The 25,878-nt window shown below is 40.7% G+C and overlaps 1 protein-coding gene across 2 annotated transcripts in view; it reads right to left on the bottom strand.

The window, feature by feature from the left end:
- The window catches only part of kctd15b (potassium channel tetramerization domain containing 15b), a 31,694-nt gene extending 6,217 nt beyond the window's left edge, over positions 1-25,477 (bottom strand). Inside the window, exons 1-4 of one of the 2 annotated variants that reach the window (XM_081605388.1) lie at positions 24,463-25,477; positions 21,770-21,945; positions 13,877-14,021; positions 7,735-8,040 (exon numbers count right to left, since the gene is read on the bottom strand). In XM_081605388.1, coding sequence (XP_081461514.1) covers positions 7,735-8,040; positions 13,877-14,021; positions 21,770-21,945; positions 24,463-24,471 — 636 coding nt within the window. In that variant the 5' untranslated portion in view covers positions 24,472-25,477. The other variant, XM_081605387.1, reaches the window with a different exon arrangement.
- Between the last annotated feature and the right edge of the window lie 401 nt (positions 25,478-25,878).

Raw genomic sequence — 25,878 nt, 5'->3', positions numbered from 1 at the left:
GTGAATTAGTGCCATAGGGGGATAAACAATACACAGAATAATTAGGCTGCACCCAAGCTGAGGCTTCTAATGTCCACAGGACAATGTCCTGAAATCAATCCCTGCTGACAAGAGAAAGGAATGCGCCGCGTTAAAAAGCACAAACATGTCTGGTTGCTCTGTTCTGCACGACGTTCTCGTGACCGCAGGCCTCCACATCCCAGCTTATGTTGTACTTATGCAGATTTCCCTGCTTACTTTCCTAGCTCACTTGAGCAAAACCATAACTAAGAAGTCAAACTGTGAGTTCGGCACAAGCAACCTGATTGGATAAAGACTCAGTCTGAGGAAAAATATTTCCGTCACATGAAAATAATGGTCATTAGCAGTTTTTCCTAATTTTTTTTTTCTTAGTTTGTCCAAACACTGTGAAGTCCGTAATAGGCTGCAACAAAAACTGCTTACAGTTCCTTGCAAACATATTCAACTTTTTCACACTTTCTTACAACAAATTTCAGCGTATTTTAAAATGAAATGATGCTACAGACCTGCTGCTTTTACTCTGTTAACCCTAAACAACATTCTGTACCACTGCTCACTTCAAAAAGTCACCTTGATAATAAACAGAATCCACCTGTGTACGATTTAATCTGAGGACTAAAAAACTGACTGAGGTCAGGTGTTAATATCAAAGCAGGGTTTGGTTATAAAACACCATTGGAAACAAAAAACATCCACAATCCAAATGTGGTCAAATGAGACAAAAACAAATCTTTTTGAACTGCACGAAAAATGGCACTTGAGGTGTAAAACTAGCACTGCAGATTATCCAAAAATGACACCATTATGGAATTACATGGTGAAACACGGTGGTGGCACCATCATGATGTGGGATTGCATTCGTCACGAGATACAGGGAAGCTGGCCAAAGCTAAAGACAGATATTGAATACCTTTTAGAAGACTGTAGCGAAGGCCTCCTTTCCAGTTGGACAACCATAGTTTAGTTTAAAGCATATGCATATTTAGTAACGGTCCAGTCAAAGTCTGGAACTGTCTGAGTTTGAGTTATCATCCAGAGGATAAGCTGTACTTTTAGTTAATAGAGGTTCAATAGTCTTGACACAAGGCTGCTCCATGCCCCTCATCAGGACACAGACCCGTTTAGATTTGTTATTAGTTTTTATTTCCTTTCAGCTACTTTCTTTCTGAATATCATATAAAATCACAAAACACGCATTCGCAGTTATATGCAATGTGTCAAAATGTGAACACTTTTATAAAGCAGTGCACAATACGTAAAATATTGTACTAAGTGCAGGGAATCAGGATCGAACTGCAGAGGATATAATAAGAACTAAATTAGCTCTTTGTTAGACTTCATTACTTCTGTCTGTTTCTTTTCCTGCTAGTAAGACTGAAACTGATTACAAGCGTCTCCTTCCACTCTCCGTCCCAGGTGATCTGGAAACACGGCTCCACCAAACAAATGCAAACCATTCCGTATTTAACCATGTGAACGAGCTGCCCGAGGTCGCCACTGTTGTGAAGAGAGAGGGGATAATATCGGCCCCTCCTAGGAATTTAGCAAAGAGGGTGAAGAAGGGAATCAAAGCGGACGCGTCTTAGGACTGGAAAACGGGAACGCGATGCAATATTAATGGCTGACGGAGCACTCAGACAAACTCGGAGCACCTCTGAGGAGCGGGCGCTCCTTGTGGCCCAGGATTCAGAGCTGATTGACACGTGTGACACGCGCAGGATGAAGCGTTTGACGAGTGTTGCACTCAGGAGGGGGCAGCGCTTTTGTTTAACAATGCACAAGCTCGACAAGGAGCGTTAACTGCAGCCTAAGCATCTGGCATCGAGCAGCGGTGAAGCTGCAGCTCTTTGTAATTCTCTAAGCTGTGTGCCAGCTTTTACGACTCACCAGTGACAAAAGCACTTTGACTGTGGAGTATTTTCAGACAGAGCTTGGAGCAAATGGTCTGGGTTTGTCATAGCAAATGGACGTTTTAAGATGTCCACAATCACCACGTTTTTGGAAATGCGAATTGTGAGAAGACTTACGCAAGTTCTGACTAAATTAACAAACCGCATGTGAGAAATTGATGGTTTTCATCCCTTTCCTAAAACTTTACTGTCACTAGTTTTGATATTTATAACAGTAAGTCAGTGTAAAAGAAAAATGTAAAATTAACTCCATATCCCACTGCATAGGATTGTGTAGCTGCTTTACATTTTATTCGCTTTAAATCTGATTTTAAAACTACTATAAACCATAAAAGCTACTTTCTCTGCAACAATATATCAACAGTAACTAAGCAATATGATTCTGTAATGTTCAGTGTTTCGTTTCTATTAAGAACAAAAACGATTTTATTGGACTTTTTCAAAAAAATGTGTAAAAGTTGGAATGCATTTTTCTTTCAAATAAAACATTTACGTACCTCCTTCACTGCTGATGTCTACATTTATAAGTCCATATAATTTTACATGAAGTTTGAAAACGTTTTATCAATTTGAACATTTTTTTCTCTTTAGATTTCAAATTTAGAAAACTTTACTACTCTGTATAGAATCAGAGTCTAACAAAGGTCAGGTTGTTCTTTTTCAAGTTTTCAAGTGGGTGGAAAAATGGGCAGCCAGTAATAACACCGGGGTGGCATCATAAACAAAATCCCAGATGATAATGTGGAGTGTATTATTATAACGTGGTTATAATGAATAAACGACAATAAGATGCAAATGATTAAAAATGTGTGGTGAAACAGTGTTTGCGCCCCCACAAATTGAATCTGTTTTTACTTTTTATTTACGCATAAATCTTTCATATCATCAACTAAATTTTAAATTACATTAGACAAAGATGAGTACAATAAGCTGTTTCCAAAATTTTTTTTTAAGGGGAAAAAAGCTATAAAAACCAAACAAGATCTAGAGGGAAAAAATAGACAAATAGAACCTGTATGACAAGATGAAGTAGGCTAATAAATCTCAGAAATTAAGATGTCATAACCTGATCTGGAATTGTCTAAAGTTTTGGACTCTACAGTAAAAAAAAAGACTGTAAAAGCTATTATCCGTAAATAAAGAAATCAACCAAACATGAGGCGACAACAGAATCAGAAAAAAAGAGACACGGCAAAAATGGCATCCATGGGAGAGTTTGAAGTTGAGAGCAAAACGATCACAAAGGTCTATCTCACATTTGCTAAAAGACTTCCTGTGACTTTCAGGAAAATAATCTGTGGTATGACAACGGCAACAGTCAAACCTTTTGACAGGTAAGAGTCACTTTACTTCAAAATGTAAAACTAACACAGCCATTCAGAAAGTGAAGACAACAATAGAAGTGGTATAATGCTTTTGATTCTTAACAACTTGCCATAACTGGCAAAATTGCAAATTTTGCAATAGACAGAATAACAGTGAGACCCCAACCAAACGACTCATTAAAAACAAACCCTAAATGACGATTCTGAAGAGGCTTAAACTATAAAACCGTTTGAGATGCTGAGACGTGACTTTAAACAGTCTAACACCCTCTGATGTGGCTGACTGGGCTGCAATGCATTCCCAGTTATCACCAATGCTAGATTATAGTTGTTGCCTTCAATTTAGGCACAATTAGTTTAAGGTTTAGGGGAGAAAAACTTTTTCACGAAGGGCAAGGTTAGTTTAATATTTTTCCATTAATTACTGTTTTTTTTTGTTTTTTTTTTATATTTACTCATGTTTTTCCTCTAGTGTTAAAATCTTTAGTGTGCGTGTGCGTGTAAGTGTATAAACTCATAAATTTAAATATTAATATGAAGGCTGGCCTATTTAAGGGTCGGAGGAGTCAGAGGATTCTGGTTTTTAACATCTCCACCTGTCAGAGCAATCAGCTTCCTGCTCAGCCTCACGTTGCGTTGGGAGCTAAAAACTGGAGCAGTATTACAGTTTGTCTCTGCCACTCAGGCCACCGAGGAGCGCTGCGGAGGTGTTTGTGTGGCCTTGTCTGCTCTGATGGGCTTTGCTCTCCCTACTCAGCCGACGCAGGATTGATGGAGTGGCAGGGTGACATGTGAGAGGGTGTTGCAGCATGTTGCGTACGCTGCCTGGGCAGTGGGAGGGGGGGGGGGGGGGGGGGGGGGAACAGGCCCCTTATCCACTTCTGCCTCTGCTGTCACATTGATGAAGGACGGATTGGCTCTGGTGTGATCTGAGCGCTTCATCACGGTGATGTATGGAGCAGCAGCCGAGGCTCCAGAGCTGGGACGCGTCTTTGTACACCTCTGCGACTCTTAGGTTAAATGTTTTCCCTCCTTTCTTTTTGCTTCCCTGCGCCAGGTCTGCACACAGCAGCGCAGGTGGTTCGCATTATTCACAAAATTCCAGTCATGACTTCATGGAGAATCACGTGCCAAGGTGGAGTTGTTTGTTCGCACTTTCCCACATTTGAATGCAGAAGAACAAAAAATTCAGAGCGAAATTTACTCAATATTTAAATTTTATTCCAGTTTTGTAACTTTTTAAATAAGCTCAAGGAGTGCATTCATGAAATCAGGATGAAAACCAGACCTTTGCAGACAATCTCAGCTTTTTTTTTTTTTCCCACACATCTTTCTTTTTCTTCTCAAAACTCTCATCAAAAATGTTTACACTCCTGTATTAACAGGTTTTCTGATCCACACCCTCCTCACACTTTCACGCTGCAGGCAGGGTGGGGTGGTGAGCACGTTTCCTCAGGGTTAATGCCTGGACTTGAAATCAGATCAGAGGCTCTTTGTCTTGCAGGTAAGACGAGAAATATTTAGCAAACGTTCTCATACCTGCAGTACATAATGAGCGAGTTGTTTAGAAAAATTTACCCGTACAACAACAACAAAAAAACAACAACAGCTCCATCTGCTCTTTACATCCTTATCTGCATAGACTCATTGAGCCAGGCCCTGCATCTGTTCTGATTAGGTTTTTTTAATGAACCTTTTCTGTGTGTACGCAACTGCCACTACTAGAGCTGCACAGCATATTGTATCATAATTGTCACTGCAATATGAATGTGTGCAAAATCGCAGTCGCAGTGGGCTGCTTGGATGCTATATTTAGGAAGTAATTATATTTGTACAGACATACATTAATGCTCTGCATACAAATAATATAGTACTTACTACCGTAGCATTTTCAAACTTTGTGATATTACAACCAGAAACTTCAATGAATTTACTGAGATTTTATGTGATGGATATAAAAAAAAATAGAGCATTATTATGAAGTGGAGGGAAATAATAGACGTTTCTTTTGGAGAATGCTTCTTTCAGCTTTGCACATGTGCAAAAAGATATGTTTGCCCATTCTTCTTTGCAAATAGCTCAAGCTAATCAAAACTGAATGAAGGACATCTGTGAAAACCAAAACATGTCGATATCCGACTGAAAGCCAAACGCCACCTGCCGTAATCTCAAGTCATCATCTTCCAGACAAATATAAGCAGCTTCCTTGTCCCTGCTGAAGAAAGGGATTTTCACAGTATAATGCTGCCACCACCGTGTTTCACTGTGAGGAAATGTTCAAGGTGATGCAGAGTGTATGTAAAACAAAAAAGCTCAACTATGATCTGTTTGCTTCTCTCACAAACCTCTGAAGCCTTTACAGAACAACTGAACTTAAATTAAATTTTAACTAAACTAAAATTAAACCCTTTAGATAGATGACTTCTGAATTGCTGGACAGTATTTGTGAAACAAGCTTAAAGCGATTCTTGCTTGAATTCATATGGACCTATTGCTTGAAAACCCAATAAAATAACTGTTTGAGGTTGAGGTTTGAAAAAGTTTAAGGGCTATTGTAATGCTAATCATATCAAACAACAACACCACAAAAACAGGTTTTCCTAACACCACACAGGAGCGTCTACACCTCTTTAACTGGGAGACGCTCCCAGTAAAACCTTGACAATCCAGCTCCACTTGCCATTAGCGCTTTTTTTTTTTCTGACAGGAGCATCTCAGCTCACCTCACCTTCAGGAGCAACCTCATAATGGAAAAAACAACAAAAATCGGAGACGACAAATTGCGTTAGTCAGATGAGCTCACATCCTATAACCAGTCTCCCTGGTAAACAGAGTGGGAGAATGTTGTGTTAGTTGATGCGGCCAATTAATTATATTGTAAGTCATTTAAAAATCTATAAAGGAAGTATAAACTGGTTTAGGCTGTTTGAGAAATTGTAAGTATGGTATTAAAAAATGCAATACGTGTATTTCAATTGCCCTAAGCGGTGTTATATTGGAGTCTTTTTAAAAAAGGAGCTGTGTCTTAAAAAGGAGTAAAGCGTAAATTATGCATATCATTTCCCCCCCTTTCCATTCCTCTTCTTCATTTTTTTTGCAGGAAAACATGGCCGCAGTCTACACACGCTTTGTCCCGCACGCTGCGCTCACCTCCCTGGAGGTGGTCTCTCACACCGACAGGGGGTATATGGTGAGGGGGGCGAGGTGGAGAGGTGTCAGAGCGCACCAGCTTGCCTCGGAGAGGCTCTCTCTGGCTGCTGCAGGGGTGAAGGCTCCTCTGTGTGCTAGTCTATTCGTGGCTGTGGGCTCCTAAGTGTGTTATATCGAGCCCGTGGTGTGAGACTGTTACTTTCCCCCTCGATCTTTCGCTCTCAGATCTTCGTGGTTAACACAACTGTAAAAGTAGTTTTCTGAGGTAGTTTTTATGGTACCTCAACAACAGCATGAACTCTGCTTCAACAAAAGAGGCAAGAGACTCTACCAGCTGTCTACTTAAGAATAAAGAGTTGTGCGATTAAATTAACGCATGTGAATAAAAACCAAGCAAAAATAATCCAAAATCAACGACGCATCAAGAGTTAATTCTGCAAAAAAATAGAAACTACTGTCATTTTGCTGTGGTTTTGCTGTTTTCTGCTGCATTGATACTCTTGTGAATGCTCTAATGTTGTGTGCTAGAAAGAGAAAGTGAGACAGAATAAAGATTTTTTGACAATTCATAAACTTTTGAGTGAGAGAACGACAATATATATCACCCAAAATCAGTGTGTGAACTAAAAATAATTTAAAGGACCGAATAATTAATACACACTTTGCATAACAATAATATGATCACATCGATGCAGACATTGCTCACACCTCATACAGATGATTTTATCCAAGATGCTAAAGGTCACAGAAAGTGTTTGAAGAACCAACATTTCTACATATTTCATAAATTCTGTTGCATAACTGGCATAATATCTACAATTTTCCCACACTGGAAGGCAGCCAGACCCATTATGCTATTCAATGAAGCTAAAGACAGTACACAAAAAATAATAAATAAATAAACCAGCTGCAGTCTTTTTGTTAAGGCTTGCTGATATTAAGAAGCTGCATATCTATTGCTATCAAACATGCTTGCTTGTTTTCCTAAAATTTATGTTTACATTTTGTTTGTATAGTTCCTTGCTAAATAATAAGACATATTCCATATTAAAGCTGAATCTCAGTGATAACTGTGCGCCCAAAGCTCATCTAGGCACATACATCCTCCTTCAAGCTGCTCAGAAACGTTTTCCTGTATTAATGAGAGCATGACGTAAACTGGGTGGGCGTTCTGGAACACCAACACTGTGGCTAATTAGTTAGATTTCAAGTTTTTTTTGTCCCCCCCCCAAGAAATTTGATAAATGCGTGACTGTTAACTACGCGGGTATTTATTTATTTTTTTAAATATCTGTAATGTATCAAAAATATTCTCTTTGATGCCTTACCTGCACGGAGTTGAGCCTGCAGTAGCCGTTGAGAGGAAAGCGGATGACGTGCGTTGGGTCCTGGTTCCAGCCGGCGTTGACTGAGTTGCACATAACGTCTCCGGTCTCAGGGAAGATCTCCTCTATGAGGACCTTCTCCCCACTCAGGGCGATCCTCTCACCGAGGTCGGGCGTGACCCGGACCACGAGGCAGTCGCAGGGCTGTGCCATCCGCCGCTGTTCGCGCTCCTGCTTCCAGCGCTCCAGCTCCTTGATCATGGGCGTCAGCTGGTAGTAACGGGCCTCCTCGTACAGCAGGTGGAAGTCCTGCACAGACAGATGAACGTGGAGGTTACAGCAGTGAGTTTCAGTCCTTTTGGCTATATGTGTGACTAACACACCATCTTTCACTATATTACATCTCTTCACCAAGGTCACATGGAAAACAATACATCACAATGCTGTGCAATATTAAGCATGCTAACTAAGAGGCCATACTGTATGCGTGTGTGTGTGTGTGTGCGTGCGTGCGTGCGTGTGTGTGTGTGTTTTTAAAGAGAAGTCATTTTGCAGTCATTGCTTCACGAAAGATCATTGCTATTAGTTATGCTATTTTTTGTTATTAGCTCGTTTTGTCATCATCTTGTGACTGTCTGCTCTCATTGTTGAATAAACTATAACATTGATCCATAAACGGCTCCATCTGTTATTTCCGTAAACAAAGTGCTGCTGTATGACGTCAGCGTTCTTCTTCTGCACACGCGGGTCGCTTTAGTAACACACAGGAGTTTCATTGCGGTTGGGTTTAATTAGTAGTATGAACCACCAAGCATAAAAAAAATTAAAAAAAAGGATTTCAGCAACAATCAGAATTGCGGCTCAAGACGTGCTGTGTGAACGCAGCCAAAATGTAAACTTAATTGCCTTCAGGAGTGACGGCACATCCTCGGAAGAGAGAAACAATAAACTATGATCAGTGATGGCCTGCAACCAGCAGGACAACATTCTCAGTTAACAAAGCATAGCAGCTTTCCTCCACTGCAGCTCTTGGCAGAGCAGTGCTGGCCTTTAGCATGTTTTGGCTAGCTGACTCCAGAAAGGCCATCAGTGGTGCTCCAGCAAAGTGTGATGGTGCATTCCTGTGTGCAGACAGTCTGCAGCAGATTGCTTCCCTCTCACTCCTGGGCAGGGCTAGCTGGGGGCCATTTGCCCCGGTGCGCTTGCCTCTAATTTCCCACAAGACCAGATGGCACCATCACTCACCACTACCATAGAAAATACAGGGGAGGAGGAAGAAATGTGCAAGTGAACATGAGGACAGTCATCAGCCAAGGAGCCTTTTTAATGGATTCCTCATATAGTGGGGGGGGGGGGGTTGGGAATATCAGGGGTTATGTTAATAAGGCTCGTGGCGCGATGTTAAGCTCCTATTAGAACAAGATCTAATTAGGTTACACCTAAACCCTGCAAATCTTTTTGCTAAACAATCGGTAATTAATCCATCTCTGTTCTGATTAGTGTCTCACAAGGAAAAAGAATGACAGCTTAATCCAGTCATTGTTTGTGAACTGTCATCCCTGACGCGCAGATATCTTCCCTACATGATGCGCATGTTGCTGGAACCGTCGTCTGTTTATATTCATTAGCCAAACAAGAACATGAGGCATACAACAGCATCCGAAAAACCTTTGAAAAGTAAGAATGCAAATTTTTAATGATAAATTGTATATGCTTCATCCAGTGAACGCAGCCAGTACAATGCTGCATAAATACTTTTGCTTTTTAGTCTAACTTATTCAACATATTGTTGAACTACTTTGTTTTTTTGTTTTTTTTAAATCTACTACATGTTGTTAGCAGATTTGCACATCCAGAAACTGAAACGTCAGCCTATTTTTTCCGTCTCGGTGAAATCACATGAGATCAGTCATCTGTGACATCTGACAGACGTCGTAGAAGAGATGTGCTTAAAACATGTTTCTGTCCACATTTAGACCAAAAAAGTTTGCTTTTAGACTCATCTGACCATGTCAGCTTCTTCCACATTTAGGACTATATTTTTACGGCAAATATTTGTCTTGTCAATAGATTTTCCCACCTGACCTGTGGAACTATGCAGCTTTCCCACAGTTACCACAAACCTCTTAGTTGTTAGCAATGGTGAACAGCCATGTCTAGCATTGCTATCTTTTCAATCTATCATTGAACATCTACAATTTTCAAATGATAGATTGAACAGTACATTATGAAATGTTCAACGCTTGGAAAATTGTTTTATAAACTAAATCTGCGTTAAATTTTGTCCACACCTTCATCCTTTGGTCTTTGGGTTTGTTCACTAATGTTCTCTCACAAACCTCTGAGGCTTTTACAAGACAGCTGGGTTTATAATGAGATTAAGTAACATATAGGTGGACTCTATTCACTAATTGGGTGACTTCTGGGGATTTTAATACCTATGCACACCCTCCTCCTCCTTTTTTGAATTTTGTTTGTAAAGCAATGTGGAAACAATGTACCAACTTCCCACCACTAGGCACTGATTTATGCTGGTCGTTTAAGCTCTATAAATCCTACTTAGGATTGTGGTGGTAGCTAAACGGGTATTAAACGTTTTTAAAAGCATTGTAGTTGTGATAGTGTTTCATTTGCTTATCTTTACCTCTGTTGCCTACTGCCGGGCACACAAACAAAAGATGGCAGCAAACATAATTCTGTCACATTCTGTCACTCTTCACCCCTTCATCTGAGCTGTGCCTTCATCTGAGACGTGGGAACGACGCCCAAACACAACTCCATCTGGTCTCAGAGTTGACGCAACACATCTTAAGCTCAAGTTCTAATATTTAGGATTTCAGATCGCGAACGAGGAACGGTGGGTCCATTTTTTTCCCCCTCCCCTTTTTTCTCCTCCGTTTTCTGTCTCTTTTTTTCCCCCCTTTCTGTCGGCCTTCTTGCTGCTGCTGACAAAACTCATAGCGAGACGCCCCCCTTCAGGCGGCTCTCTGTATCAAAGTGTAGCTCCTCATCCTTCACAGGTCTGAAGCCATGGATGGATATGTTTTTAACAGGGGTCTGTCTGCGAGGCACTTTAGTCATCCTGAGCAGCGTAGAAAACAACAGAGCAATCCTAAGTGCTGAGGTGAGGATGAGAGGGAGACAAGGCCAACAGCTCTGTCCTGGTTGCTGAAGCTGCTGTTAACGCTGCCAGCTCTACGAGACAATTCATCCCCCAATCCTGTGTCCAGACAGCCCGTTTGAGCTTCAAAATAATGATCCGACCTGATAGCCTGACGGCAAGGCAACATTTCAGGGAAGGACAGGGGGAGGGACAGATGGATAAAGACAAGAAGGAGAAAAAATGATGGAGGATGTCACTATGAGGGAGTCCGACTAATAAAGACCTGCTGTGTCTTCTTAAACTAAAAAAAAAGTGACTAAAACCACACAAGTAGAAGCTCGCAGGATGTTGATTAAACAAGCCGCTGTAAAAAAAAAATAATACAGCCAACTCCCATATAATGCAGATCAGTCGCAAGAATAAGAACACAACACATAAAGAATAAGTCGATTTAACTGAATAATCTGACGTGACCTCCGCTAACTCGCTCCGTTTTTAAACCATGCCCTCGCTATGACTGAGCATTGCTTACACTCTCCTGATTAATTGTGGTTTGAATAATGAGTCCAGAGGAGGATATTAATAGGGAATATCTTTGTTCCACTGATACAAGCTGCAAAAAAAAAAAAAAATCTTTTCCTATTCTGCTCAGACTTTCACATTGATTTAGCAAAACACACTGCGCCACGGCTGCCAGCAGCAGAAACAGACCCGGCCCTGGGGCGACGGCAAGCCTGATTGTGTTCAGATAAGGACATGCTCAATTCCGCCTCGCACTATTTGCATTTTTTTCTTCTGGCTTCACGCAAATTGAAAGGTATGCAGATCAACACAGGCTTATGCGAGTGGGTCGTAATGAGTCGAAACAATGAAGTCTAACGCATTCTGTGTAAACCGTGGTGCCTGATTGGACTGTCAAGACTTCACAGAAAGCAAGGGGAATGAGGGGAGGGGTGGGGAGAGCAGCGAAGGGGAGAGTGGATGCAAAAGGAAAAAAGTAATCAGCTATGAGTCAGGCAATCGTCTGCCAAAATATGCGGGGCTTTCATGTCACGTTCTGTTGTCTGAGGTTTGGCTCTTGCTCCTACTATCCGTGGGGCCCAGGAAGCAGGCCCCCGGCTCCGAGTGGCTTGGCCTCGCCTTGCTACCTTGTGGGGAAGGATGAACGAGTGAAAAGGTCACTTTGGGTTGCGCAATGGAAAGAAGTGTACACCTAGGAAACCGTAGCACCAAATAAAACCTTGAGAAGGATCCAGCTGTAGGCATAGTCATTAATGCAAAGCCATATATGCTATTGTGCATAAATGTTACTTTTTATATGCAGCGCATTTCAAAAGATGTGCCGTTGTACAGAAAAACATCACCAGTAGGAAACTGACATGTGCAACACATTATTTGATACACAACTAGATAGTGTGCCTTTGGTTGATACGAACATGTGCTTTGGATTGGCTAATAGAGGCCAAGTGTGATAAGAAACTATAATTTATGGTGCCTGTTTCTACTTAAAATAAACTTCATCAATCAAGCTCTGAAACACAAACCAAGTGTGAGTTCTCAGTAAGGCTCAAGTGGATCTGGTGGTTCATAATGCGTAAAGGAACAGTGCACCGATGAATACACGCGCAGTTAATTGGAAAAATATCCGTACCCCTCAAGTTTTTCACAGTTTAGAAATGTTACAAAAACTACAATGTATTTTATTGGCATTTTATGTGATAGATCAACTAACTATAAAAAAAAGATCTAAGTGTGAGCAAATAAAGCCCACCAGTGTGTAATTTAAGCACAGCTGTTTCCTGAAGCCCTTGGAGGTTTGTTCGAGAATATTAGTGAGTAATCAGCAGCATGAAGGCCAAGGAAGATGTGGAAAAGTTCCACTGATATCCACAGTGGAAGAATAAGTCTGCATGACAACTATTAGGTGTGCACTCTACAAATCTGGGCTCTTAAATCGATTATTGAACGAAGGCCACAGAAATCCAGTAACCTGTCGAAGAAGGTGCTCCAGTCAGCTGAGAACCACATTGAACATTTTAGCTGAGAAACGAAACACTGCTTCACAGAAACATTGCATATGAATCCTGAACACATCAGTAAAACATGGTAGTAACAGCACTTTGCTGTGAGGATGAATTTTTCACAAGGAACCAAGAAGACGGTAAAGAGTTCATGCGAACATGGTAGATGTCAACAGAAGAAGTCCTAAAAGAAATCTCCTTCACCCTAATGGTTCACCTCCCAGCAGGACAATGAGCATAAAGCCAGAGCTACAATGCAGTGGTCAGAGCAAAGCATAGAGTGGCCTAGTTAAAGTTCAAACTTAAATTCAATTAAAAATATGTGATAAGACTTGAAAGTTGTTGTTCATTGAAACTCTTCAGAAAACTGGAACATGTTTTGGTGTGTAGATGTCGATATTGAAGCTGCTACCCAAAAAGATTGACCCTGTTCAGAGTTACTTACGACATTTTGATGTGTAACGGTGGCACTTGACGAATTGTGATGTTTACTGGTTCACTGTGTGTTGTCTTTTATGACTTTGCATTTATGTGTTTTTTATGATGTAAAGCACTTTGAACTGCCTTGTTGCTGAAATGTGCTAAACAAATAAACTTGATTGATTGATTGATTGTTTGACCTTGCGTGGATCCAGAGGGGCGGAACATAGTGGAAAACAGTTTTATTTCTCAAAACTATGTTCCTTCCACTTTATAATAAAAAATATATATATATACATTCTACTTTGTGTTAGACAATTACATGAATTAAAAGAAATACATTGAGGTTTGCAGCAGTAAAATAATAAAATGCTAATAAGTTCAAATGTTTTGGACAATTTTGCAGAGCATGGTAGTTGAATTGAAAATGTATTTTTTTTAAATCCCTTGAGCGGACAGAAGCATTAAAAAGTACAAACATGAGTAAACCGAAGTGTGCCATCTTTGGAAAAATCTAAAATAATTCACTTTCCAATCACTTATGCCTTGAACTACTTCAGGTTTTCCAGGACAGACGGACAGAAACACAGTGCAGAAATACCTTGAAATCCTCTGGAAGCAGCAGTTTGCTGGTCCTCAGAAAACTGAGAATGTAGCGGAATATCTCGCCGTCCCGATCTATGAAGTAGTGCTGCTTCAAGCTGTCCAACACGATGGGCTCGGTGCCATTGAACAGGCGACTGATTCTGAAAATTGAAACAGACACACAAACACAAACACACACACACACACACACACACATGCAGAGAGACAGCCGCACACACAAACACAACCACATAATGGAATGAGCCAGCTCCCTTCAAATGCATGAAACAATTACCCTCCATTTATTTTTCAATTTTATTAGCACTAAGCTTGAAATGCATTAGCATCACAGGTTGAAACAAGGGGCTTAAGGCACAGTTCCCCCATTCCAGACTTGTTTGAAGTGTCCCTTCTGCAGAGAGATTAAAACAACACACACACACACACACACACACACACACACGCGCGCGCACACACACACACACACACACACACACACACGTCTGCTGCTTGTACTTACAGAAATTAATAGTATGAATGTAGCATTACAGCTCTATTATTCCATCTGTCAGAGGGGTGCAAATGAATCAGAGGCAGAAAATGGGGAAGGGCCACATGCTAAAATGAGGGAAGCATGCGGAAAAAAAAAATATTTTACTGTTACAGTTTAACTTTCCTATGAATTTAAATAGAATTTAGTAGCAGCACTCTACTGTATGCAATGCGGCCTGACTTGCAGTTTGGAAAATGTTTAACAACTCTGCCATTTGTAAGAGAGAGAGATGACCCTAAAGCAAAAAGCAAAACAACAAATAAATAAATATGTAGAAATTGTATATGTTGTTGTAAATGTTGTAGAGCAGACATGTACACCCGATAAAATATCTCCACAAAACTACAGCTAATGTTGTTTTTTTTTCTTCTACATATTATAAATCATGATAATTAACAAGAAAACATTAGTTAGATTCAGACTTTTAAGCATTCACCTAAATTTAGCCAACTTTGTTTTAGTAATAAGACACTTGTTGCTGCTCAGTATGTTGGTTTTTCCCCAACCCGTCCTTCAGTGTACTGCATGATTAAGAGCTTATTTGATGTTGGCCACTGGGGCTCATCAAGGCAAAGAGTAGAAATTGCTATTATCTTTAAACTTTCATCACATGGTGCTGGCCCACGCCTCCAGATACCCATGGACAGATATTTATCCCCACCCCCTCGCCTTCACGTCCAGCTCTCACTTTAATAATCTCATCTAAACACCTCCACTTTATCAGTTTGCTCATTTCTGGTTGCTACATATCCTTATTTAACCGTTAACCGTAACTGTCTGCTTGGCGTAAATAAACAATGTGGACAATCTGCAACACGAAAGCACTTTTTCAAATTCACTACACATTTGCAGCTCACTGACAAAGAGCTCTTGGCAGGCCGCTGCGTTGCAATCGTTATGTGTTTTTTTTTAAGTAATCAGGGTTTAAATCATATTAACAGCTTCCAGGCTGGCTGACAAACCTGTGGTGACAAGAGAAATCATGAAAGAAATTTGCAAATTGGCCAGCCGATGCTTCCTTCGGTGCTGGCAAAGTGCTGGAGTTAATAAACTTAGTTGGAGACACTTAAAATTAAAGATGCTCCAGTCAGTCAGCCAATTTTTCTCTAGATCGACTCTGCCGATTGAAATGTTGAGAAATCCTACTTTTAACATCTACATTTGACTTCTTTGGGTTTAGTAAATATCAGAATAAGATTATGGTCAAATATTTTGATGCATAAATTCCGTCTTATCGAAGAACAAGCAGTAGATCTTTCTTCAGGGGAGAAAACTAAATTGTTCAAAATTCGCAGCTCAGACCTCAAAGAAAAAGATTGGTTTTGTCCTGAAAACGCTTGATCAGTGCATCTACAAAAAAAAAAAAAGAATAGGAATGTAAGGATACCAAAAGCAGTCGTGTTTCCAACCACAATTCACTTTATTGAATTTACAACCAGCTCGTGTCTTATGGATTCTTTTAGCTTGAGCGATCAAGTCAAACTGGCCGCCTCTGTTTTCTTTAACTCGACTGTGTGAGGAAGCAAAGACGCTTCTCCCTCCCCTCCTGCCATTCTTCCTCTTTTTCACTCTCTGTCACTCTTTCTTTCTTTTTCTCTTTCTTTCCCTCCTTCTTCTTTTCTCGCACCCCGTCTCCATCCTCTCCCTTGCTTGCTTTCTCTCTGGAAATCGATGCAAAATGCTTTATAAAAAACCAATACTCATCTCCCTGTTTGGCCCGAGGTGTTCCTTTCTCATATGGTCTTGCAATTCTTCCAGCTAGAATTTCACCATACCCCTCCAGGCTAACTCTGTTTTTCATCTCCACTTTTTTTTTCTTTTTTTTAAAAAAAAGCAATTAAAATGCTGCCTGTTTTTCTTTTTCTTTCCCTTTCCACCACTCCCTCTTGTCTGTTGGTCTCCTCATTTTTTCCCTTTTTGTTAAATCCCTGAGTTGGAGGGGTGAGTGGAGGGGGGTGAACAGAGGGGATGTTATTAACAGGTAGGTGGTGAGAAAAGGGCGAGGGAGTGGTTATGTAGAAAAATTAAGAGATGAGATAAACAAGAAAAAAAGAGCAGGCTGATGAGCAGGGAGGGGTGGGCTAAAGAGAGGAAAACAGAGTAGAACAGAGATTAGGAATGAAGGAGTGGTGAACTGAGACAAAAATGTAAAACTAGAGTCAGAGCGAAGGAAGAAGCTGGGTGTTTGAGTTTATCACGGGAGGGAACGCTTAAATTCTCCAACAGCAGCTCTAAATGGCAAATTGACTGAGCTTATATCATGCATTTCCTGTCTTATTGACCACTGTAAGGAGAGAGCAGATCACCTTCTGATGTTGTGCTAAATAAGCCCTTATCCTCGTTTCTGTTATGCTATAAGGAAGCTTTACCTCGATCAGTCACCTAATGGAGATAACTCACTATGGAGGAACACAAACACATGCAGAGATCTCTGAAAGTCAAATCGCTCTGACATCTGAAGGTTTCTAACAGAGGGAAAGTGAAGGTGGCCCTGCCTGATTCTGAGTCATTCAGTCATTAAGGGACGGTTCTCCAAAAACAAGGACAACTTGAAATTAGATTTTGAAAAAGTAACTTTACTTGTTTAAAGCAGAATTGTTTCCCCCTCTTCTCCACTACCTGTTAATTTAAGTAGTAGTTAAAACTTTTCATCCGAAAGCTGACCAATTAAGGTTTTCTAACCTATTCCTACTGCATGACCATGATATGACTGTATGTGTCACATAAACAGTCATCAGTCCTAAATATGTTGTTTTTCAGTTAGTTAAGGGGAAAATATTCCTACCAAACGCCCAAATTAAAAAAACTAACCAAAACACACACTACACAAGACAGCGTTGGTCCGAAAGAGCAGATTTCAAGAATATAAACTCTAAAACATCCTTGAAGAGTACTGACGGAGACAATAATGCTTAGATTTACTAAAATTTGTATTTTACCAGAAACAAAATGTATTGATCGCAATATAAAGCTAGATATAAAAATATGTTTTGAAGAACTGAAATTTATTTCCAACAAAGTACCTTTGTATGGCTAAATCATCTCAATTAAAATATTTGTTTTATTATTTTGAAATAATTAATGGTCGTATTAAGAACACTCTGACATAAAAAGTTGAAGCTTCATTCGAAGTTGAAATGCTCTTCCATTTTAAACATCAGAACGATCAACGCTGACAACGACACGTTTTCATTGGTTAAAATCAGCTGATTCCTAATTCGTCCTTCGTTCAAATCTGACATTTACGACCATTAAACAATCAGGGATGCTGAGTCTAACTGGGGCTGGTGTGAATCTCAACTGGTTTGGTTTTCCACAACTCATAGCCACAGTGCTACATCAGTGTAAATCCATTAAATATTTGATCCTCTGTCAGTTTTATATTGAATTATAGATAAGGATCACAGCAACGAGAGGGGGTTTACAACAAAAAAAATCACATTTTCACAATCAAATCTAAATATAAACAGCTGTTTCTACTTTAGTATTTAGGGTAAGACACGTCAAAAACCCCCCGCTGCAAATCATCCTATGTAGTGACCAGTATAACACACAGCTATATGATTAAATAAACATTTAATATTTACTGAATGACTGTTACTTTTACCTGGTATTGTTTTGTTTAATATCTGTTTATTTATATTTTTCTATATGGATAATATAATATGTATTTATTTAAACTTCTTAATAAAACTGACAGATGACACCTGTAGTACTTGGATCCTCCACCAGAGGGCATAACTAAAGTATAGTTTTTGATTTAGCTGATTTTTAAATACTAACTTTGTTAAAACGGTACAGGTTCCGGGATTACAGCATATAAATGATATGTTTAAATGACGCGTTACGATCTTAAGAATACAGTCGGAATTTGCATTTATGGGATTAGCTAACAGACTATAAACGCATTTTAATACCCTGACTGATATCAAGATTGATCATTTTAAATTTTTGTTAAAGCTGTTGTTTCTCACTGTTTTTGATGTTTTACTAGATGAAAAGCAAAAGCAACATTGAAGCTATCTTTACATTTTGACTGGTTGTTGCTTCTTATAATCTCGCCTCCAGTTCTTTCCTCTGCTCTGGCCTACAACTGGAGCCAAGGTGGCATCAGTTTTTCGGTGCCAGAAAAAAGCAAAGAGTTGGAGCTCAGCACGAGAACCAGTTTATCACAAGTGCTGTTTAGGTGGGAAAACTTCCAGAGTGTACCTCGGACAATTTTTCTTAAATTCCCCACAGTTGCACGGAAACATCTGAATGTTGTTAGATAACATTTCAGAGTAGAATACAACAAAACGAAGGAAAAATACTGGGTTTTTTGGGGGTTTTTTTTGCTTAAGCTTACATTAGCTGAAGAATGCCACTGTTAGTCAGGTTAATTGGCCAAGACTACAAATGTTTTCTTGATCTCTCACTTTTGCCCACTAAAAACTTTACAGGAAAATAAAAACGTCCAGAACAGTTTCCATGTCTCAGGAACATTTCCCCTAATTTCTTCAGCTTCTGTTCAAGTGACTGCTGAGGCCGTCCTGTTTGAGAGCTACACAGAGTGCACATCAATGTTTCATGACCCCTGTCCCTTAATATGGCCCACACAGAAGAAGATGAATATCCGCACATTAGTTACTAGACTAACTTTCTCTTGGCACGCTGCATTATTTAGGGGCCAATCTATTAAAAGTAATCAGCGACTTCAAAAGTCTTTTAGCCCCGCTCTCACTCGGTTGTCACGTTTTCAGCGCTCCGCCCGTGGTGCCCTGCTCGACCAAACGCGGCTCAGCGCGGCACACATGCTCATGCCAGTGTAATTGTTTTGCTTTCTGCTGTCAGCCATTATCCTAATTCACACAAAAGGGGCCCCTCCTTCCTCTGGCTTCAGTGGAAAGTGGAGCCCCGAGGGCAACTGTACGCTGAGGAGGCTGGGAGAGGGAGTGAAACAATGAGTGTATGCATATGTGCGTGTGTGTTTGTGTGTGTGATCCAGAGTGAGAAAGAAACAGCAAGAGACAGATAGAGGGAGTGAGAGGAAGGGAGGAAAGGAGCATGTGTGCAAAGGAGAGGAAGAGGAAAGAGCGCTCCAACCAACTTCCACTGATATCTAGTCTTTACTCCCACTGTAAAAGCACAGTGTGGATGCTCCGACTACTGGCTTTGTGCTGACTTTGAACTGTGCATGCGTGTGTGTGTGTGTGTGTGTGTGTGTGTGTGTGTGTGTGTGTGTGTGTGTGTGTTACCGCTTAAATAACTTCTTTGTATGGTGTAAATTTACACCAGTGGAGAAGCACAGCAGCATAAGCGATAAACTACCCACTGCATGAACCTGAAGTACAGCTGAAAGTGCTTGCAGGAAATCATCTCGAGAAAAAAAACCCGACATTAAACCGCTGCCTGGGCAGAGACGTTTTCTTTCTTTCCTTTTTTTTTAAACTCATGTTATGTTGCGGCGGGGATAAAAGAATAAGCTGTCAGGGATTTTCTGTCAGTAGACTTACTGAATATCATAATTTTATTACCAGGGGATTACATGGATGGTTTTCTTGTAGCCAATTTGGCAGATCCTCTGGTGCATGTTTACCTTGGTCCACTGGGGACTCAGCTGATGCACAACTGAAGGTGCTAGAATGCAACAAATGACACTGGGCATTAGACGTAAACGCTGTAAAACGTAAGGGGAGACGTTTCAAATCAGTGGAGGCTCCAGAGTTAGTTTTATTTGCTTCCAGAGTTATGGATTGTGGAGTAACCGTTTCAGGACGGAGCTAATAATGAGATAAAATAGATTATTTCAACTAGTTCTTTCAAATCTGAATCATCCCAGCTAAAACCTTGAAGAGCCAGTATTAAACTGCTTTATTGGCAGCTGTGCCTCCAGAAAGCCATGTCCAGATGTGGGCCACTATAAAAAGTGGAGTGGGACACTAAAACCAAAAGCTAAAACAGAAGGTGAGAAGTTTTATTTAGGCATGTTGCTATCCCAGAACCTGAAATTTAAGTCTTTAATCATTTTAGGATAATAGTCTGTATTTCAAGCTCAAAAATAATCTCTCTCAATAATATGTTTGAATATGTTTGTTTAGTTCCTGGGGTACAAATTGTACAGCATTTTAAATTATTGCATCTCTCATTATCTCACCTAAATATGTGATAGCATTTAAATGTGGGGTCAGGAATGAGTGACGGTCATTAAAAACTGGCCTCTGATGGGTAAATAAAAAAATAAAGAATATTTAAGTTAATAAAATGAATTAATTTTGCAACTCATCAAACCTTATCCTTTCATTCTTCTCTTAAATGTATGCATAGAATAACATAATGTATACTAGATTGTCTGGCGGAAAACCTGGGCGTCCAAGATGGAAAAAAATAAAAGTTTTCCTGCTAAACTTAATCTGTCATTTAATTCCGTGTTGTAGAAAACTGAAAGTAAAACAGGAGTTGGAGCACAGGCTAAAAAATTGTTAACTAAATCACTCGACCGTATCAAATTGTCCTGAGGCCACGTCAGTGTTAAAGTACAGATAATAACAATTATAAAACTGGTCATAAATCAGCAAAAGGTCAATATGTGGCATCCTCATGAGCCTGAGTTTATATTTAAATAAATTAATAAATAACATTTTCAAAGAACGATACGTCTGACATCAGAAGGCAGTTTGTTATTATTCAATGTGTACTTGACTGAGACGTATTAAGTTTAATGATAGCAAAAATAACAAAACCAATCTAACAACCATCTAACTAAATGTTTAAAAGTTCAGTTTAGAGAGGAATAAAATGTCTATACATTGTTTCACACGTTTTGAAGCACGAGTGCACAGCTCAATTGGTCAGAGACGGACCCATAAATCACCAAATAAAACACAGGAAAAAAAATGATGTATTCAATAAATGATTCAAGAAAAAAAACATCCATAATTTTCTATATTTAATTTGATCAACATGTTGACCTTAGTTTTTTCTCGTCCCCCATTATTAAACTATTTGTACGCTATAATCCTTATTATAAACCAGAAGAAAAAAAAAAAAGCTCTGAGAAAATTGGTATCGGCCAGGAAAATCCCGATCAGTGCATCTCTGCTGTTAAACTGACTTCACTGTAGAAGTTACACAGCAGCTGAACGACAGTGACGCTGGTTAAACAATTTTATATCCGGTTCCTCATTTAAAGAAACAATACCATCGATTTATTCGATTTTAAATAAGTGCGTGTTTTCCATTATTCGATTGAATTAAATGGGTTTGATAATTAGTAATCACTTGTGAATTTGTCAGTCGTTCTTAATAAGTTGCTGAACTAAGTGAATCAGGTAGAAAAATAAAAAATAAAAAAGGGGATAATAAATGCACGCTTCTTACCTGGAGTCTGGGTACTTGGTGAGGGTCGCAAGGCTGCTGGTGTACATGTGTCCTCCGACGTCGATGTGAACGGGGGCGTTCGCCTTGGTCAGCTGAGCCGGCAGAGGGATCCCCTGAGCGGCCAGGGGAGAGACCGGGGACCGGGTCAGAGACAGCCGTGACATGCTTCTTCCCTCCTGAAAGCAAGTGTAGAGAAAAGCCATGGGAACAAAGGTAAAGGAGGGGCGGAAAACACTACACAGTGATCCTGTACAGGGAAGAAGAGGGTATATCCTTTCTGAATGCTATCAGATCACTTCCATGTCTGTCTGGTCGCATATTTAGCTTGGAAATTATTGCCACCGCTCTAATTAAGTATGTTTGCATCTTTTCATGCAGCACCGCGGGCTAGGATAGGAGGATGCTTATTAGAGAAGAGGGCTGAGAGAGAGATAGACAGATAGGAAGAGTGTGTGAGAGAGAAAGAGAGAGAGAGAGAGAGAGAAACAAGGAGGGGTGTGGGTGATGCTAGGTGTCAGCCTCCAGGGGGATAAAATAAACTGCTGCTGCAATATTCTAATTAAAGGTCGCCTTATGTGTTAGACGTGATGCGCCAAGACGCGCCAAGCACCAATCTGAGAAGGAAGGCAGTCAAGACGGGAGGGGTGCAGGGAAGTTAGGGGGTGCAACTTTACCTTAGCTACACACCACACACACACACACACACACACACACACACACACACACACACACACACACACACACACACACACACACACACACACACACACACACACACACACACACCCAATGCACAAAACTCCAAGGTGATCTCTTCTCACGTGACTGCATTTATAGGGACCAAACGCGTAAAAACGCGCCAGATCGCAACAAAACGCACGGACAAGACTGGCAATGGTCAGTTAGTTGATATGCTGAGTAAAACTCCGGAAAGAACTACACAACAAAATATAAAAGACCAAACCCCCTATATACCCCCCCCCCCCACACACACACACAAAAAACCCTGACAGAATTCTGTCTGTCATTCAAATTAGAATTCAGAATTCTAATTTGAGAGTCTCAAACGCTCTCTCTGGTGTTTGAGAGTTTATTGTAGCATGAGTGGCCAGAACAGTGAGCTGAAACTGATTAAATGCTTTGAAAATATTTCCAATCACTGCGAGTTTTGATTCTGGTCGTGGTTAAAGAGGAACAGGAGAGAAAAGCCATGGGACCCCCTCGTCCATGAGGGGTCTAGTATCCGACCTGCACGCAAATGGATCACCAACAAACCACTACGTGGCCACAAAATGCGTTCCTGCTCTCTGTTGGGAAAGCCTAATCACGATTTGCAGCATTTTAGCAAAGAGTTGTAGGTCATAAAAGGATGAGGGTGCCTGGCACGTTTGACTGTGATTTAAAATAACACAAAAACTTTATTAAAAAAAAAAAAAAAAAGCTAAAATGCGAAAGAAAACTACGATTAAACGTACAGAGCTGATCAGTTTACAGCTGCGCAGGAATCCAAATGATCCCTACGGCTCAAAAAGAGGCGCCACGGGGGGGGGGGGGGGGGGGGGGTGACTGGATTGCATTTCAAATTCAAGGTCAAAAAAGGGGTAGAAGGGGCATGCAGAAAGAAAAACAAATTGGAGAAACATTAAAGTTTTTGCTCCTGTCACATGGACCTGTCCCATTACCGGTATCTCTCTCTCTCTCTCTCTCTCTCTCTCTCTCTCTCTCTCTCTCTCTCTCAAGTCCACCGCACCAGTGCGGTCAGTAAACCTACATCACGCATGGAGATTTGCATTAGGAACAAATGGAAAATTTGACCCATAATTCACCTTCTTGTCCTACTACTCACACTCAAACAGCACAGTCATTTTTTTTTTTTTTTTTTTTACTTAAACTGCCTCTTCTAACCTACCAGCAGTCAATATGTGGCAGGTCGCTCCACAAAACCACAGCAGCAACTTTCAAAACTCGGATGTGTCATAATTTGGACAAATCTTCTTGTCAAAAATGCCACCGGGAGGCTGAAAATATAAAGAGCTCGATAGGCGCGAACATCACAAGCCTACGCTCTGCCTTTAATCTCCGAAAAGCTCAATATGGCGCCTCATTCCTGCCCCACAATTAGAAGCCGAACATACACGTGAAATGTCCTGCTGCTTATTAAAACTCATACTCGTTCAGACAACACAAACAACAGCAAAAAAGACAAAAAATGCAGCTGCTGGCTCCTCACTCCCAGCAACTGCCCCCCCCCCCATGCAGCTCAGCGCAGTCGCAAAGCTCGCACTTTGACTAAAAAAAAGAAAAAAGAATTGAATTCCGTAATATAATAGTCACCCTACCGTTTCAAACATTGTAGGGAGTCCAGATGAAATCCGTGCCGGCGGTCAGTCCCAGCTGTTAAAACCCCCGCAATCTTTTCTCCAAAAACTACACACGCATCCAGCTCCCCGCACCGAAGCTGAGCTAACACGAATCTTTTTTTTTTTTTTTTTTTTTTTTTTAAATCAAATCCCGCAAAACAGTTTTTTTTTTTTCTTTTCTCCTATCAGAGACGTTCGGATGTGACCCGGGTCGACTGCTCTCAGAGGGGGGGGCGTCTCTGTGGCTTTAAAGGCTCTATTTGCAGGGCTGTCTCGTCTCGACCTGTCCTCATGGAGCCGCTTTGTACCAACGCGCACAGGAAGCGTCCTTACCTTGAACATAGATGAGATGATCTCCTTCCCCCCTTCTCCGCTCTTATTCGGATACGCGTAAAAAAAAAAAAAAGTGCGCTCTTGTTGGAATCTTGCTCCCGGTTTTTTTGGGGGGTTTTGTTGTTGTTTGGTTTTTTTTTGGTTTTTTTCTGCCTCTTGTCTGTCTTTTTTCTTTGCCTAAATGAAAACTGCCCCTGTGGTTTGTTATGAGAGGAAAGAAAGCCAATAATCCTTCTCTAAATAACAGAGCGGAGCTAAAAAAGAAAATTCTCGCTCCGGGCTGCCCGAGTGCCTCTGGGCCGGGGATTAGGCTACAATTAGCTCAACTCCACTCTCTCGCCTGGGCAATTTTCTCAAGGAAGAGAACGTGATACCCCACTATTCCTCAAATTATGACTTCACAGATAGAAAAACTCTTTTTTTTTTTTTGACGGAAAAAAAGTGGAGCGGCGTGAAGTTGAGATTTAGAGGGAGAGCAGAAATCCAAACAGGGAAGTGTCAGATTCAGATTCAGATTTAGCTGATTTTAATCATTGTCATCTCGTCTGATGTAATAGGTCCTCAGGCAGTCCAGCTAAAAGGAAGACAGATCCATCTTCAGTCTGAATGGAAAGTTTTAAACCACGCAAGCAGCCATAGTCCTTCACTCAGACAGCATATAACTTGTTGATAAAGTCTCAGGTTTAAAAAAAAAAAAATGTAAAAAAAAAATGAAGTGATATCCTTGAGCCAATATCTTTCAGCGTCCCTTCTCTTCCCCCATTCACTCCTTCCTCCTCTCTCCCTCTCCTGCCTTAATGTCTGGAGTTGTAACGCCAAATTTCCTGCAGGCCATTAAAATCAAATGACGTTCATGGACATGCATGCATGCTGCTGCAGAAAGCGCCCTCACAACCTGCCTGCAGCCAAATGCGCCATTTCAATTATAGCGCAGGGCTTAGATGGAGATATCTGCACAGAACCCCCCTCCTCTTCAACTCCCTCCTCCTCCTCCTCCTCCTCTTCTCTCCCAAGTGAAAAACCAGGCAGCCTCCAGACTTTTTTTTTTTTTTTTTAGTTTTTTTAAAAGAAGATAGAGGCTGATTATTGTTATTTTACCCAGCGAAGAGAAGAGTGACACGAAGCGAGCGCAGAAATGAAGAAGAAAGAGAAAGGGGTGGGTGAAGCAGGTGTTCGCACCTTAGGAAAGGATTATTTATTTATTTATTTGTGCGTTTGTTTATTTGTGGGTAAATAACTGTGAATAATTGATGCAGCATTGAGCCCAGTAATTACCCTGTACCCGCTTCGTTCCAGAGGTGTCACGTCGGTTTCTTGATATTTGGCGCCAACCAGTGTAGAAAGTTGTTACTGGTCCACAGGATCTACACGGAGCAGTCAGAGCTCCAGTCTCCTTCACTCTTTAGACCCTCAGCA

This window comes from Poecilia reticulata, chromosome 3 (assembly GCF_904066995.2).
Source record: "Poecilia reticulata chromosome 3, P_reticulata-male-v2, whole genome shotgun sequence".
Classification (NCBI taxonomy): domain Eukaryota; kingdom Metazoa; phylum Chordata; class Actinopteri; order Cyprinodontiformes; family Poeciliidae; genus Poecilia; species Poecilia reticulata.
The sequence above is the reverse complement of the archived record's forward strand: the minus strand, read 5'-3'. Positions and strand labels throughout refer to the sequence as shown.